Raw genomic sequence first — 13839 nt, forward strand, 5'->3', positions numbered from 1 at the left:
CAATCAATGAATTTATTTCGCCCTTAACTCATCAGAAGAAAAAGCACTTATCAATTTTAAAAGAAAATAAAAGCATATGGGCATGATTACAAAATCTGAAAATTCAGGAGAGAAGTTGCAATTATCTTTTTTTTTCCTTTTATTACGCCATTTTATATAATATACTAGCAGGGAGACCCAAGATTGCTAGGGATTGAATGAAGATCAACACACAAATTCTTCATAAGTTTTGGTTTCGATTATAGTTGAATGAATTGAAGTTATATATATATGTATATATATATATATATATATATATATATATATATATATATATATATACTTTTTTTTCTTCCTAAGTTTTGGTTTCGGTTTCGATTATAGCTGAACGTTTATATATATATATATATATATATATATATATATATATATATATATATATACGTATACATATAGTGAATAAATGACAAAAAACTATATTCCAAAATTCATGATGTTGACCATCTTATAATTTATTCCTTTAATTCCGTTGACATTTACAATTCTTGACAGTATCTGTTTTGTAGCGCAAAATCAATCATTTAATTATTCTATCAATCAGTGAATCTATTATGCCCTTAACTTATGAGAAGAAATCAATCCATCAAAAGGAAATAAAGTGCGATTTGACATGATTAAAATTTGAAAATTGGAAGAGAAGCTGCAAATACCTTTTAATATGTTTCCATTACACCATTTTAAATTTATATATATACATATCTATAATATAAAGCTGAACGTCTGTGTATGTGTCTGGTCACGAATAGGCTCCTATATGGTTGACTATTATAGAAAACTGATCACATATAATGATAGAAGATGTATCGAGACACAGGAATGGGTATGTTTGATCTGGCATAATGATGATTCATTAAAATTGTGGGGTCTGCGTACATGCCTGGTCCACAAAGTATGGAAATAAAAAAAATTTTAATTGAAAAAAGCGTTTACAAGTGTTTTTGATATAGATGTACATAATAATAATACTTTGATAAGTATGTTTTAACTTAAATAGGGATGGTATAATAAAATTGTGGGGTCTGCGTTCGCACCTGGCCTCCATAGAATGGAAATAGGCACAAACTTTAATAAAGACTTTTCATATCTATCTGCGTAAGTATACTTTGATAATTATGTTTCAGTTTGAAGAAATATGGTATAATAAAATTATGGGGTGTTTGTTCATGCCTGACTTCCATAGAATGGAAATATGTCACAAAGTTTAACAAGGTTTTTTAATATAGATCCACAGAATATTGTGATAAGTGTTTCAGTGTGAACAGGTTTGGTATAATAAATTATGGGGTTTATCTATTTTATTTTTACTTTCATCATATTTTGCTTTGATTTTGATACCCCCAAATTCGAAGCTATCTCTTTACAACCCTTCCTTTTCATAACCTATCATACTTTCATAAATCAGAGTCCATTTTCTGTAGGCTGTTTTTGAACCCAGTCAATAATGGGTACTTTTGCTAGTGTATATATATATATATATATATATAGACTAGACTACCTGTTTGGTCAGTATGTTATATTAGCTATGGAATTAATGTATGAGCGTGACACTTGTGACGTAAAGAAAATAGTTTTTTATGACATAACAGAAGCATTTCTATGAAAGTATATTAAAGTGAAAAAAGAATATAAATAGATTTCTATGAATCGTTCTGTTTATAATTGTTTATTTTTGAAAAAAAACTCACAGTCAGTGAATTATAAGTGGTTTGCCATACTTCTTGGTAAATGTGCACTGAACAGATACCATAATACTTAAAGTTAAATTCAAATTTTGATATATTAATTTAAACGCGAAAAAAAAAACCAAAACAATTGGGACGCTGAAAATGTACACAGTAAAACAATACATTTTATTGTCGCGTTGATTATTTATTTGTAACGCAATTTTAAAAATACATATTTTCGGGGTTATTTATGTTGGTAGTGTAGAAGAAAATGTATGAATGTTTCTAAGAAAGATGTATTAAAAAATGGAAAATAAATTTAAAAAAAGGAAGGCGATGCTCTTATGGTTGTCAACGGGTTAAAGTAGATTTATTTGTGAGAAAATTGCATTAAAATAATTTAAAAATAATACGGAAATGAACAATGTAAAAAAAAAAGCATAAAGTATTAACAATTGTTTATTTGGATAATTTAAACGCGAAAAAGAAATTGGGACACGGAAAATGTACACAGTAAAACAATACGTTTTATTGTCGCGTTCATTATTTAGTATAATATATATTGTATATATGAAACCGGTCAATGATTATACGTATTATTTGTAATCACATTTTGCGTTTGCTTCCCATATCTTGAAGTTTTTTCTTCAATAAATTTAAGATATTTGCTTTTCTAAGGACATCTGTTTGTTCGAAAGAAACCGGTCCAGCGATTTGTGTTTATTTTTTTATGCTGTTATGGGTTTATGTTTGTACGCATGAGCAACCGGAAGTCCTAAACCGAATGTTGGGTTATAACACTCGTTACAAGCTCATTTGAGTTTTATAATCATATAGATATATATACCTTTTTTTTTCTTCATAAGTTTTGGTGTTGATTCAAGCTGATGCACCCAAGACATATATATATACATTTTTTTTTTAATTCACAACTTTATAATATATAAGAAGTGATAGAAAATTGACTCTATAATAATATATATGAGATTTGCATAAATTAAAATATCATATTTAACTGTATTTTACCACTGGGCTAAGCTGGGTGTCCCTGCTAGCTTAGATAAATACTTTTGCAATTTTAACAAAAGAGCTACAATAATATCAGGACGTCTCCATTTTAGATGAACATCCACAGAATACAAACATCAATATATTATATATGAAAGAATTTCCACAGGTCCTGCTAGTGTCAAATGATTATAAATTCTGATATTGAGTTGTGTTCTGTTTTTTATTTCTTTTTCAGATGGTGGTTATAATTTGTTTGAGTCGACTGTCCAGCACCATATCCATTGGTTGAACAGCAATGAGACTGACCATCGGCTTTGGCACCAACAAGGTTTGGCACTTGTCAAGCAATATCACAGTGCTGTAAAAGCTATGAGTGCAAAGATGATGACAACCTTGACCAAGTATGATATTTACGGAATGGTATTGTGTAGTGCCACCATTTCTTTGGTAAGTGATTTTCTTTACCATTTCTGGTGCTACCAGATCAGGCTGTCTGAAGATATTGGCTTTGTGACCTGAAATGCACCAAACATTGATGTTATTGTTTTTTTTTACTTTTGCTTTGTAAAACTCAATCATGTTTTGCAAAGCCAAAAAAAAAAAAAAAATTCCTCTACAAAACAATCAAACCAAACACCATGAACAAATATTTGAAGATATAAAGAATTTGAAGCATAAAAACTGAAAAGGGTTGATATGCCGTGAAAAAAAACAACCAAATTTCTTTACCATCCTTGCTTATGTATATAAAGTTAAATATTTATAATTATTATGTTTTTATTTAAATATTTTTACATGCATAATAATAATTAATGATTACAAATAATACGTCCCAACGACTAGAATGTAAACAAAGAGCAGATAACTTCTCACTTAAAAAGCGCTCTGGGGGTGAAAAGAAAGAAGAAAAAAATACCATAGAATCGCTAATAAAAAATAAATAAATCAGCAGTTAGGAATGTATAAATATTTATATATTTCTATGCCAGTACAAGAAAGTCTAATGACTTACACAAATTAAGCAAACCTCGAGTCTATGACTTCCAAGTCTGCAACTTTTATGGTTTGTGTGAACTGTGGTTTGTCTGATTGTATATAAATCTTAGCAGGCTGCCCCGGCATTGCCCGGTCATAAAATACACTTAAATATGATATTTTTATTAATTCAGATTTTGTATTTATTATTATATTATATTGGACCCAATATATAGTAATGATTTAAAAAGTTTTAAAAAAAAATGAATCATGTTCCACCACTGAGAACTGAAACCAAAACATTTAGCTTACAATTTACTTTTTCCTTTGACGTTAATGCCTGAGCTATGAAGACATGTTTCCTCCAAGGCTAAAAATTAAAACATAAACCAATAGCTATTACGTTAAGCATGCATATTTGTAATGCCGTCATTCGACCTTCACCTGACAAATTCCATTTTTTTAATTTTCACATTTTGCACCGATTTTCCCCAGCTAAAACCCAAATATAAAGTTTCGCATAGGTTCGAATATTTTATATATTAAGTTTTATGTCTGCAGACCAAAAGCTGACAGCGGAGTTTGGTAGGCAAAATTTTTTAAACAAATATATATACGTGTATAAATATATATAGAAAGAAGTTAGTGTTTACTATAATTTTTTTTACACAAGTATAAATCCTGTGGGATATCTGCATGAATATAATTACATGTAATAGTTAACTAAAGATTATCATCCCATAAGAAAACCGAAAAAAACTAATTAAAATGAATGTTTAAAAGAATATGCAAATTAGCTAGATCCTTTGTAGATGAATGCAATTCCATGACACATATATAACAAAGTTGTATTTTATTTTTAAGTAACTAGAAAAAGGATTTTTAATATGGATATCAATGCACACAAAAAAAAAAATTATAGGAGTATAGATATATATACTATGTAGAAGATGTATCTAATGTTGCCCGGTATAAACGTAACATTAAATTCCTGAAAAAATTGAAGTAAAATGAGCAGAAATAAACTGAGATATGTGCATGCGAGTATTATGTCTTTTCTAAACAGTTCACTTCTTGTAAGTAAAAAAAAAAAAAATACTGGAGCTGAGATTGAAGCCAAAACCTAAAGACACTGAGTCAAGTACAATAACCATTATCATGATCTTTAAAAAGTGTTTTCAAACCTACTTATTCTTAACATGATGTGAACGATTTGCGCATGTGCAGTCATGAAACAGTTGACAAACAGAAAAATCTGATGACCATCACCCCCTTAGCAGCCCTTTTTCCCCAGATCAAAACTGATTAAAAAGTTTTCCACATGTCTGAATACCCTATATATCAAATTTCAAGTCTGTAGATCAAAAATTTGTTGAGTATATAGGTTGAGAAATATCTTCCCACACACATTTTCACTTTTATAAATATACTAGAAGATATACCTGGCATTGGCCAGTATTAAATTTAACATTAAATTACTTTAAAAAATATGAAAAAAAAAAAAGAAACTGAGACATGTACATGCAAGTATTATGTTTTTTGTTAAACACTTCACTTCTTGTAAGCAAAAAATTTGCTCACAAACGCACACATTCTTATTTTTTTTTTAGATATATAGATAGATATATTGCATAGCTCACTTCAACAGTATATCTCTTAATTTGCTTCAGATGGTGTCTATCCATTAAACCTCTGCATTTTATTGCTATGTCTGAATACCTTATATACTAAATTTCAAGTCTGTAAATAAAAGATTTGTTGAGTATATATGCTGAGAAGTGTCTTCACATACACATGCATATTCTTACTTTTATAGATATATAAATAGATATATTGCATAGCTCATTTCAACAGTATATCTCTTAATTTGCTTCAGTTTGTGTCTGTCATTGCAGCTAGTTTATGGAATATTACTGATTCTGCTTTTTATTGCTTTCTATTAATCAACTTGCTATAGATTCTAAACAATGCTTCAAGCAAACTACAAAACCCTTTTTAAAATAAAATTTATTGATACTTGTGTCTTTCTTTTGCAGCTAGTTTATGGAATATTACTGATTCTGCTTCAGATGGATACAGTCACCATCAAACTGGTCTTCTCACCTCTCTCCTGCATCATAACTTTACTGCTCTGCATATCCTTCGTTTGTTTTCATGTGACCATCTGTACGAGTTCCTACTGTAGTGAAGTGCTGTGCAAATCTTTTCTCTCCGGTGGCGTCATCATCACAGTACTCATGCTCTTCATAACAATTTTTATTTCGTTGGTTCTTGCATTCAGACAATCAACTAAGGTAATCATTTCAAGTGTTATATTCTTTGTGTGTATTTGAGGAAGAAAAAAAAAAGCATGCGTGTGTGAGGACACTTCTCAACCTGTATACTCAATGAATTTATGATCTACAGATATGAAATTTGGTATATCGGGTATTCAGACATGTGGAAAACTTTTAATTAGTTTTCATCTGGAAAAAAGGGCTGTTAAGGCGTCAAAACTGAAAAGTTGATACATGGGGGGGGAGGGTCATCATATTTTTATCTGTTTGTCAACTTTTTCATGAATGTGTATGCGTGATTGGTTCACGTGTCGGATTTCTTATTTTATGAATAACTAGGTTTGAAAACACTTAAAGATTGTGTCAAACTGGCCTAATGGTTATCATACTTGACTTGCTGTATTTAGGTTTTTGTTTCGATCTCAGCTTGAGTATTTATTTTTTTTTTTTACTGAGAAGAAATGAACTGTTTAGAAAAACATAATACTCACATAGACATGTCTTTGTTTCTGTATGAAATAAATTCCGGAGGTTTGTACAATATACTCTGTTAGATTTGTGTTGTGTGTCTTAATGACAAAGTTAGTTCTGACTTCTTGCTATTGAAGTTAAAGATGTCCAGACTGGAGTCAGCTCTGCATTTCAACTGCTTGCCATGGTATGAACATGCTTAATGAATCTTGGGTTAGATAAATAGATGTACACACATCTCAATTGAGGGTAATGGAAGAAAACAAACAGCCAAAACACGACTTGCTTGAATGATGACTTCATGCAATGGCACATCTAAACTGTTGTAATATTTTTTATAATAAATGGGGTACGCTCCCTCAAAGTTAGGAGATTCTATTTATAAATGCAGCTGATAGGAACTAACGAATCAAATTAATTCACGTTTTGCTATCAACCAATCAGAAACTAGAATTGCTCCATAAAAATGAAATCTTTTTAGCATTTCAGCACATAATTTTTTCATGTCAACACGAGAAGGATTTTTTGCTCTTTGGCTGCAAAATTATAAAGTCCAGAACCTGTACAGAAAAGCTACCCACTGTGAGTTCTTTATATCCAGCACTTGTATAGAATAACTATCTATCGGAAACTCTTCTGAAATTAAACATGGCTTACAATTCAAGCTAAACTGATGTAAATGATAGAATTTCTTTTCATTTCATGTCACTTTCCTCATTTTAAAATATTTTATATTTCACAAGCTCACTCTTCAATCTTCATGATTTAGTAAGTGAATTGCCTTTCAACTCTACTCTGTATTATCTTATCCAATCATATGCTTTCAAATTTTCCTGTGATTTAGGACATTTATGTTTTTGCAACAATTTATCCAAAAGGATGAACATCTCAAATGATCACACCAGTCTAACTGATTCGTGTTTAGGACACCTCTATGCAGGACGAATATAGTGCTTTCAGAAAATCTTTTGACCTAATGTGTTGAGTTTGGTCAGATTTCATTTCACAATGCAGATTCATCCAGCCACAGATCTGTTATTGTGCTATGATCAGATGAGGGTCTAACGTTTCATGGGAAAAATCACTTTGTACCGTCATGGCTAACATATAACCAACATCTGATGTGGAAAAGACATGTGAAACGACAAAGAAGACAAAGATATAAAATGTTGTTTTTTTTCCCAGGTATTTTGTTTATTTCTACCACTTATTGCAATCAACTCATCTGACTAAATCATTTGTGCAAGTTTTTCATTGTTGTGTTTTTAGTACTACCACCAACCTCAAATCAAATTCGGGAAAAGAAGGGAGGCCTAACATGTGGAAACTAAATGTTATAGTGTAAGTTGATCCACCTATTCTGGGAATAAATGAACTTACCTAAACACAATAAATGTAACGTAGCTGTTACATGTCCACACTTGGGAAGCACACATTTGCAGACAGTCATAAGAAAACCAAGACAAAGAATAACTTGACTTTTTTTCCATTGAAACAACAGACATTTACTTCCAGGAACTTTCCCGAATAATGTCTTATTTCTTGTTCAAACCTGCTACTCTTGGCCCATGTGTGTAACATGCCTATCCCTGTTCTCTCTCTAACGTGATCACTGGTCTGTACACACATTTTTTTTCTTTTTATAATCTTTTTCTTTTTCCTTGCTGTGACATCACCTTGCACACAGCTCAGTTATTTGCATACAGCTGTCATCCATGCATCTGTGTTCTGTTACATAAATACAGTTTCAACAAAACGTTGTGTCACTTATTGATGGCAGTTATGGCCACAGAATTGGACGCATACTTTCTGTAACATATCTTTTGTTAATTATACTACCATGGTTGTTTTAATTATTACAAGTTGATATGTAACCCACATCTGATGTGGAAAAGACGTGTAACGACAAAGAAGACAAAGACACAAAATGTATTTTTTCCAGGTATCTTGTTTATTTTTACTATTTATTGCTATCAACTCACCTGACTCATTATTTGTACAAGTCTTTCGTTGTTGCTGTTGTTGTGTCTTTAACATTACCAACAACCTCAGATCAGATTTGGGAAAAGAAGGGAGGGATGACTATTAGTTTGTGAAACTGAGTGTAAGCTGATCTACCTATTTTATGAATAAATGGACTTACGCAAGCACAATAAATACAGTTACGACTAAACATTGTGTCAGTTATTGATGGCAGTTATGGCTACAAAATCAGATAATACTTTCTGTAACATACTTTTGTTAATTACATTACCATGACTATCTTGATTATTACCAGCCCTTCAAGGCTATAACATTAAGTGATTTCAGCTTTTTTTCCCCCTAACCTATATCAAACACTCATTTCCCTGTTCTTATTTTTCTTTTCCAACAGTCAATCTGTTCTGACAAACATATTTCTTTCTCTGCGACAACATTATTCTTGGCACTTGGCTCTTTGCTCCATTGTATAAGTTTCATGTCATCCAGTTTCATCGAAGAAGAACACCAGACGTGGTATTTTTTGACTGTCAGCCTCTTCCTAGTCATTATGATTGACTGTCTACGGAAACAGCGTTTCTGCAGCAGATTGACATCATCATCATCTCAAAATTTGTGAGTTTCAATATTTTTTGATGTTACTAAAAAATTTGATATATTGTCCCTCTTTCATGACTTATTGGTGTTAAGTTGTTCGATTGATAGAACTACTATTCTCAGGAAGCAGATTATTTGATAAGACAAGATTTTAACTTAAAATATATTTTATTACAATAGAAAAATGTTAACAAGGAAATTAATATGATTAAGCTTAAACATGGAAAAGTAAAGGACTAATGGTACTTGTACAGTTTAATCAAGACATTAAAAAATGAAAATATTGAAAAAAGTTTATATTGTACATATCCATTATGGAATGAAGTTCTGCGAAAAAAAAATTTCACTTAATTTCATCAAGTAGTTTTTTTTACAGTGAAAAAACAATTTGTTATGATATAGAGCAAAAGGTTCAGTTTTTAGGAAGAAAAGCTAGTATTAAAGAGGGAGTGTTGGCGCTTTAAATTGAGTTATTTCCCCGTGGCGTGTTTTAAAAATCCAAACAAAAATTTAAAAAATTCAAAGATGTCTACCTTCAACGTGCTGTCATAAAAACGTGTTTTTCCACTGTAAAAAAAAAAAAAATACTCGATCAAATTAAGTGAAATTTTTTTCCAGAGATCTTTAGTTCAAAACGGATACATACAATATAACCTTTTTTCGATATTTTCATTTTTTAATGTCTTCATTGAACTGTACAAGTACCGGACTAGTTGTTAAAACTAGAAAAGAAAAGCACAAGATATTCTTGTAAAAATATAATAAATTTATAACTTAAAATATTGCAGCATTAAGAATTGATTATATAATGTTAAATTGAATTAAAAAAAAAAAGAATTCTTAATGCAGCAATATTTTAAGTTATAGATTTATTATATTCTTTACTAGAATATCTTGTCCATTTCTTTTCTTAAACTTAACCATATTACTTTTCATGCTCGCATTTTTCTATTGTAATCCATGATTTTTCCAGGCTTCCAGTAAATTCACTTGTTCTTTGTTTAATTTCAGTCTTATTTTTTTTCCCCCATAAGCATAACATACACGGATGTAATAACAATGTACGCCACTCGTTTGCTTTCATTCTCTCTGTTTTACTTGTTACTTCTTTTTTTGCAAGAGTGGTGAATTAGTAGCAACACTAGTTGCTGAAGCGACATGGTTGCTATGGAAACTAGTCATAAAAAACGTCGCTCACCTCCTTACAAAGTTTTACGATTTTGAACACCAGTAAATTCATCATCACTGTTGTTTTACGGAACGAAAATTGATAATTGTTTTTTCACAATATAGCTGAGAAGGGAATCTATAAACTGTAATAATTGTTTGAAATTCGGTAGAAAAATGAGTGAGAAGTGAAGTTTTAAAGCAGTTCTAAATAACTAAAACTGCCACTTAACCATATATTCAAACACTACCATGTTTGAATGATTCACTTAAGGGAGTAGAGTCACTGGATACAGATTATTGACCTAAGCACCTTGAATTTCCCTACGTTACATATTATTTGGTAATATACTTTTAGAGTTAAGTTTGCATAGAATTATTAGATACTAGTTCAAGTACCCAATCTTTTGTCCAAACAATTCCTGCATTTATTCCGAAACAAAATCAAATATGGCGTTAGTTTGCAAATAAACAGGAATTGTTTTTTAAAAAAATCGATCTAAAGGAATATTTACTAAAGTAAATTTCCTCAGGATGTTTTTCTGTTTTTTGTTTGTACGAATCATTTTTCTAGTAAATTCAAAATATGCTTGATTGTTTAGACAAATGGTGAAACGGCAGCAAAAACTGAATCTATTTACTGGAAAATAAACATATAATATCTTAAATCTGTCCTTTATTATTTACTAGCCTGAGTGTCCGCAGTTGCCCGGATGTTTGTAGGCAAAAAAAAAAAAAAAGTTGTAGTAGGCAGGCAGGCAGGCTCGAACCCGTAACGCCAAGGTAGAAAAGAAAGTGGGTGTGTGTGTAAGGGTGTTGGTTGAGCAAAGAAAAAAAGGAAAATTGCAAGCGCAAAAAAACAGTGGTAGTAGGCAAGCAGACTTGAACCCATACCATGATGGAGGAAAAGAAAGTGAAAAAAAAAAGTGATGCGTTAGCTGTTGCGCCCATCGCCAAACCGGAAGTGACATAAGTTTAAATTAAGGTTAGACAATCGAAAAAAGGCGATGACTTTCGAAAATATTGGTGAAAAAAGCGACCACTCCCTGTAGAAAAGTGCCCAGTTAAGGGTGAAGGAATTAATGTTTTTAGCCAATTTTTTTGCGATATTTGTTGTATGAAGGGTTGAGCTTCAAAACGATACCAATCACGTGAAAATTAATCGCCTCTGTCAAAAGTTTTAGGCAGACATACAAACATACATACATATATTTAAACAGACAGGTGAGATTTATATTATAGACTAGCGAGGGTACTCGGCATTGCCCAGGTGTGGTGAGATGTGTGTTTGTGGGTAGGTAAATCAAAACAAAATAGAAAATAAAGAATAAGCAAACATAATAACCCTGTTTAAATATAACACAAAAAAAAAAAAACGAACGTGATGCAAAATAAAGAATAAGTGAACGATATTAAAACTTCTTTAAAAAGTCAGAAAAACAAAAACAAAAAAAACAGCAAACGTGGTGGAAAAAAAAAATCTAATGAAAAAAATGGCATGAGTAACCCTGTTTCAATATTAAAACTTTAAAAATCGAAAAAAAAAAAAATATCTGATATCTCGGCTCGAACGTGCAATCTTAAGATAACGACACTTCTAATATACCGACTGGGCTATGACCACGTGAGCAAAAGTAGGTGAGTTTTTTTATATTTAAACTAATTCAAGAAAGAACATTTTTTTGCACATGCGCTAAATTATCATGAAGGAACAATTTTTTGCTACCCCTTCCTGTAGAAAAGTGACCAATTCAGGGTGAAGGAATTAGTGTTTTTAGCCAATTTTTTTATATTTGTCATCCGAAGGTTCGAACTTCAAAATGCTACTGATCTTGTGAAAATCCGTCGCCTCTGTCAAAAGTTTTTGAGAGATATACATACATACATTCATACATATATACATACATACATTTAAACAGACAGGTGAGATTTATATCATGGATGATAGGGTCTCTCCAACATAAGTTAATCAAATGGCTTGCATCTATTTTTGAACCTGTTTCGGAACATTACGGTATTTGCTAATTTTATGCAGAACTAATTACTCTGATAAAGCTTCTTCTGAAATAATTAAAGTTTTACGGCACTTTTTTAGACACAAAAAAATCCTCAGACTCTCGAAACCTAATTTAATTTGTTTTTATTAGTTTTTATTGTAAGCAAAGTAAATATATCCTAGAGTTCACTTGCCTATTCAATATCACAGATTTTAAAAAGCTTGTCACACCTATTTGATAAATGGCCATATGGTGGCTATTAGAGACTTGAACCTTAATATCAAAGATTTAACATGGTTGGAAGTTTTTTTCTGGCACTAGTTTTGTCTGATCAGCACATCCTTTGAAATATTTCATGTTTCCTTATATTTTCTTTGGTTTTGGCACAAGTGAAAATATAGATGAAAATCTCACAAGTTTATCAAAACTTTGGAAGAACAAACATTGAGAAATTTGTTAACTTAAAAAAAACAAAAAACTTTCATTTACATTTAAAATCCCCAAAACATATGATACAGGGTGACCCCCAAAAAACGGGTCCCAACTCTAATTAGGCCCCATTTCTTAGTGTTTTGTCCAAATGAAATGAAACTTTGGTCATAACTAGTTTATTATATTCAAAATATCACATCAAAACACTAGGGTCTCTGGCCTTTTTTTCTCTGTTCTACAGCTTATGTTCTAGATGGCCTCCATTTAGCAATTGCGGTTTTTGTTGGGTCACCCTGTATTCTACTTTTGTAGGCGATTATGTGTGAGCACACTGAAACGTTATTTTAGAATTTAGAATGGGGGTTCAGTTGTGCATATAAATATAATGTAAACTGATCCCATTTTGGTACATTATAACTTTTTATGCAGTCAAGTAATTTTTACCACTAATTCTAAGACTAATCAGCAAAATTATAAAATCACATGTAATTGCTATATTTTTTGTATTGCCACCTGTACTTAGGGTTAGTAATAGGAAAGAAGCATAGTTTTTATGACGTTTAACAATACTATATATGATAGTGTGTGTGTTATTTATTTTGTGTGTCACAATTACATCCGAGTGACTATTGTTTAATTATGGATTCCCATTTCTTATAATAAATAATTTTACAAAGAATTCTTCATAAATTTTGGTTTTGATTTCAATTATAGCTGATGGCACTCAAGTCATTTATTTTCTTATAAATAATTTTACCAAGAATTCTTCATAAGTTTCGATTTTGATTATAGCTGATGGAACTCCAGTAATCTATTTTTTTTTTAATAAATAATTTTATCAAGAATTTTTTATAAATTTTGGTTTTGGTTTCGATTATAGCTGAAGGAACTCAAGCTGATGCACCAAAGTCATATGGATATATTTTATTTATTTTTGTAATCGCAACTTTATAAAACATAAAAATCAATAGAATATTAACTTTATAATAATATATACAAAATCTGCAAGAATTAAAATATATTTAAGCGTACTTAACGACTTGGCTAACTCGGATATCCTTGCTAGCTTAGATAAATACTTTTGTAGTTTTAACAAGAGTTACAATAATATCAGAGCATTTCTATTTACGCCATGAATACCAACATCAATATATTACATATAAATGAGTCTCCTGTGGAATTTCCACAGCTCCCGCTAGTTTTTATTATTTACATCTCGTTTTTGTTTTG

General features: G+C 30.8%; 2 protein-coding genes across 3 annotated transcripts in view; one reads left to right on the forward strand and one right to left on the reverse strand.

The window, feature by feature from the left end:
• The window catches only part of LOC145263713 (large ribosomal subunit protein eL43), a 118441-nt gene that overhangs the window by 50798 nt on the left and 53804 nt on the right, over positions 1-13839 (reverse strand). The gene's annotated exons all lie outside the window — the stretch shown is intronic.
• The window catches only part of LOC145263711 (GPI ethanolamine phosphate transferase 2, catalytic subunit-like), a 63611-nt gene that overhangs the window by 26556 nt on the left and 23216 nt on the right, over positions 1-13839 (forward strand). Inside the window, exons 6-8 of one of the 2 annotated variants that reach the window (XM_080120666.1) lie at positions 2950-3161; positions 5726-5983; positions 8811-9031. In XM_080120666.1, the coding sequence (XP_079976792.1) occupies positions 2950-3161; positions 5726-5983; positions 8811-9031 (691 nt within the window). The remainder of the gene's footprint in view (positions 1-2949; positions 3162-5725; positions 5984-8810; positions 9032-13839) is intronic. The other variant, XM_080120667.1, reaches the window with a different exon arrangement.

The sequence above is a fragment of the Euprymna scolopes genome, chromosome 39 (assembly GCF_053919585.1).
Source record: "Euprymna scolopes isolate OS-2025 chromosome 39, ASM5391958v1, whole genome shotgun sequence".
In the NCBI taxonomy this organism is placed as follows: domain Eukaryota; kingdom Metazoa; phylum Mollusca; class Cephalopoda; order Sepiida; family Sepiolidae; genus Euprymna; species Euprymna scolopes.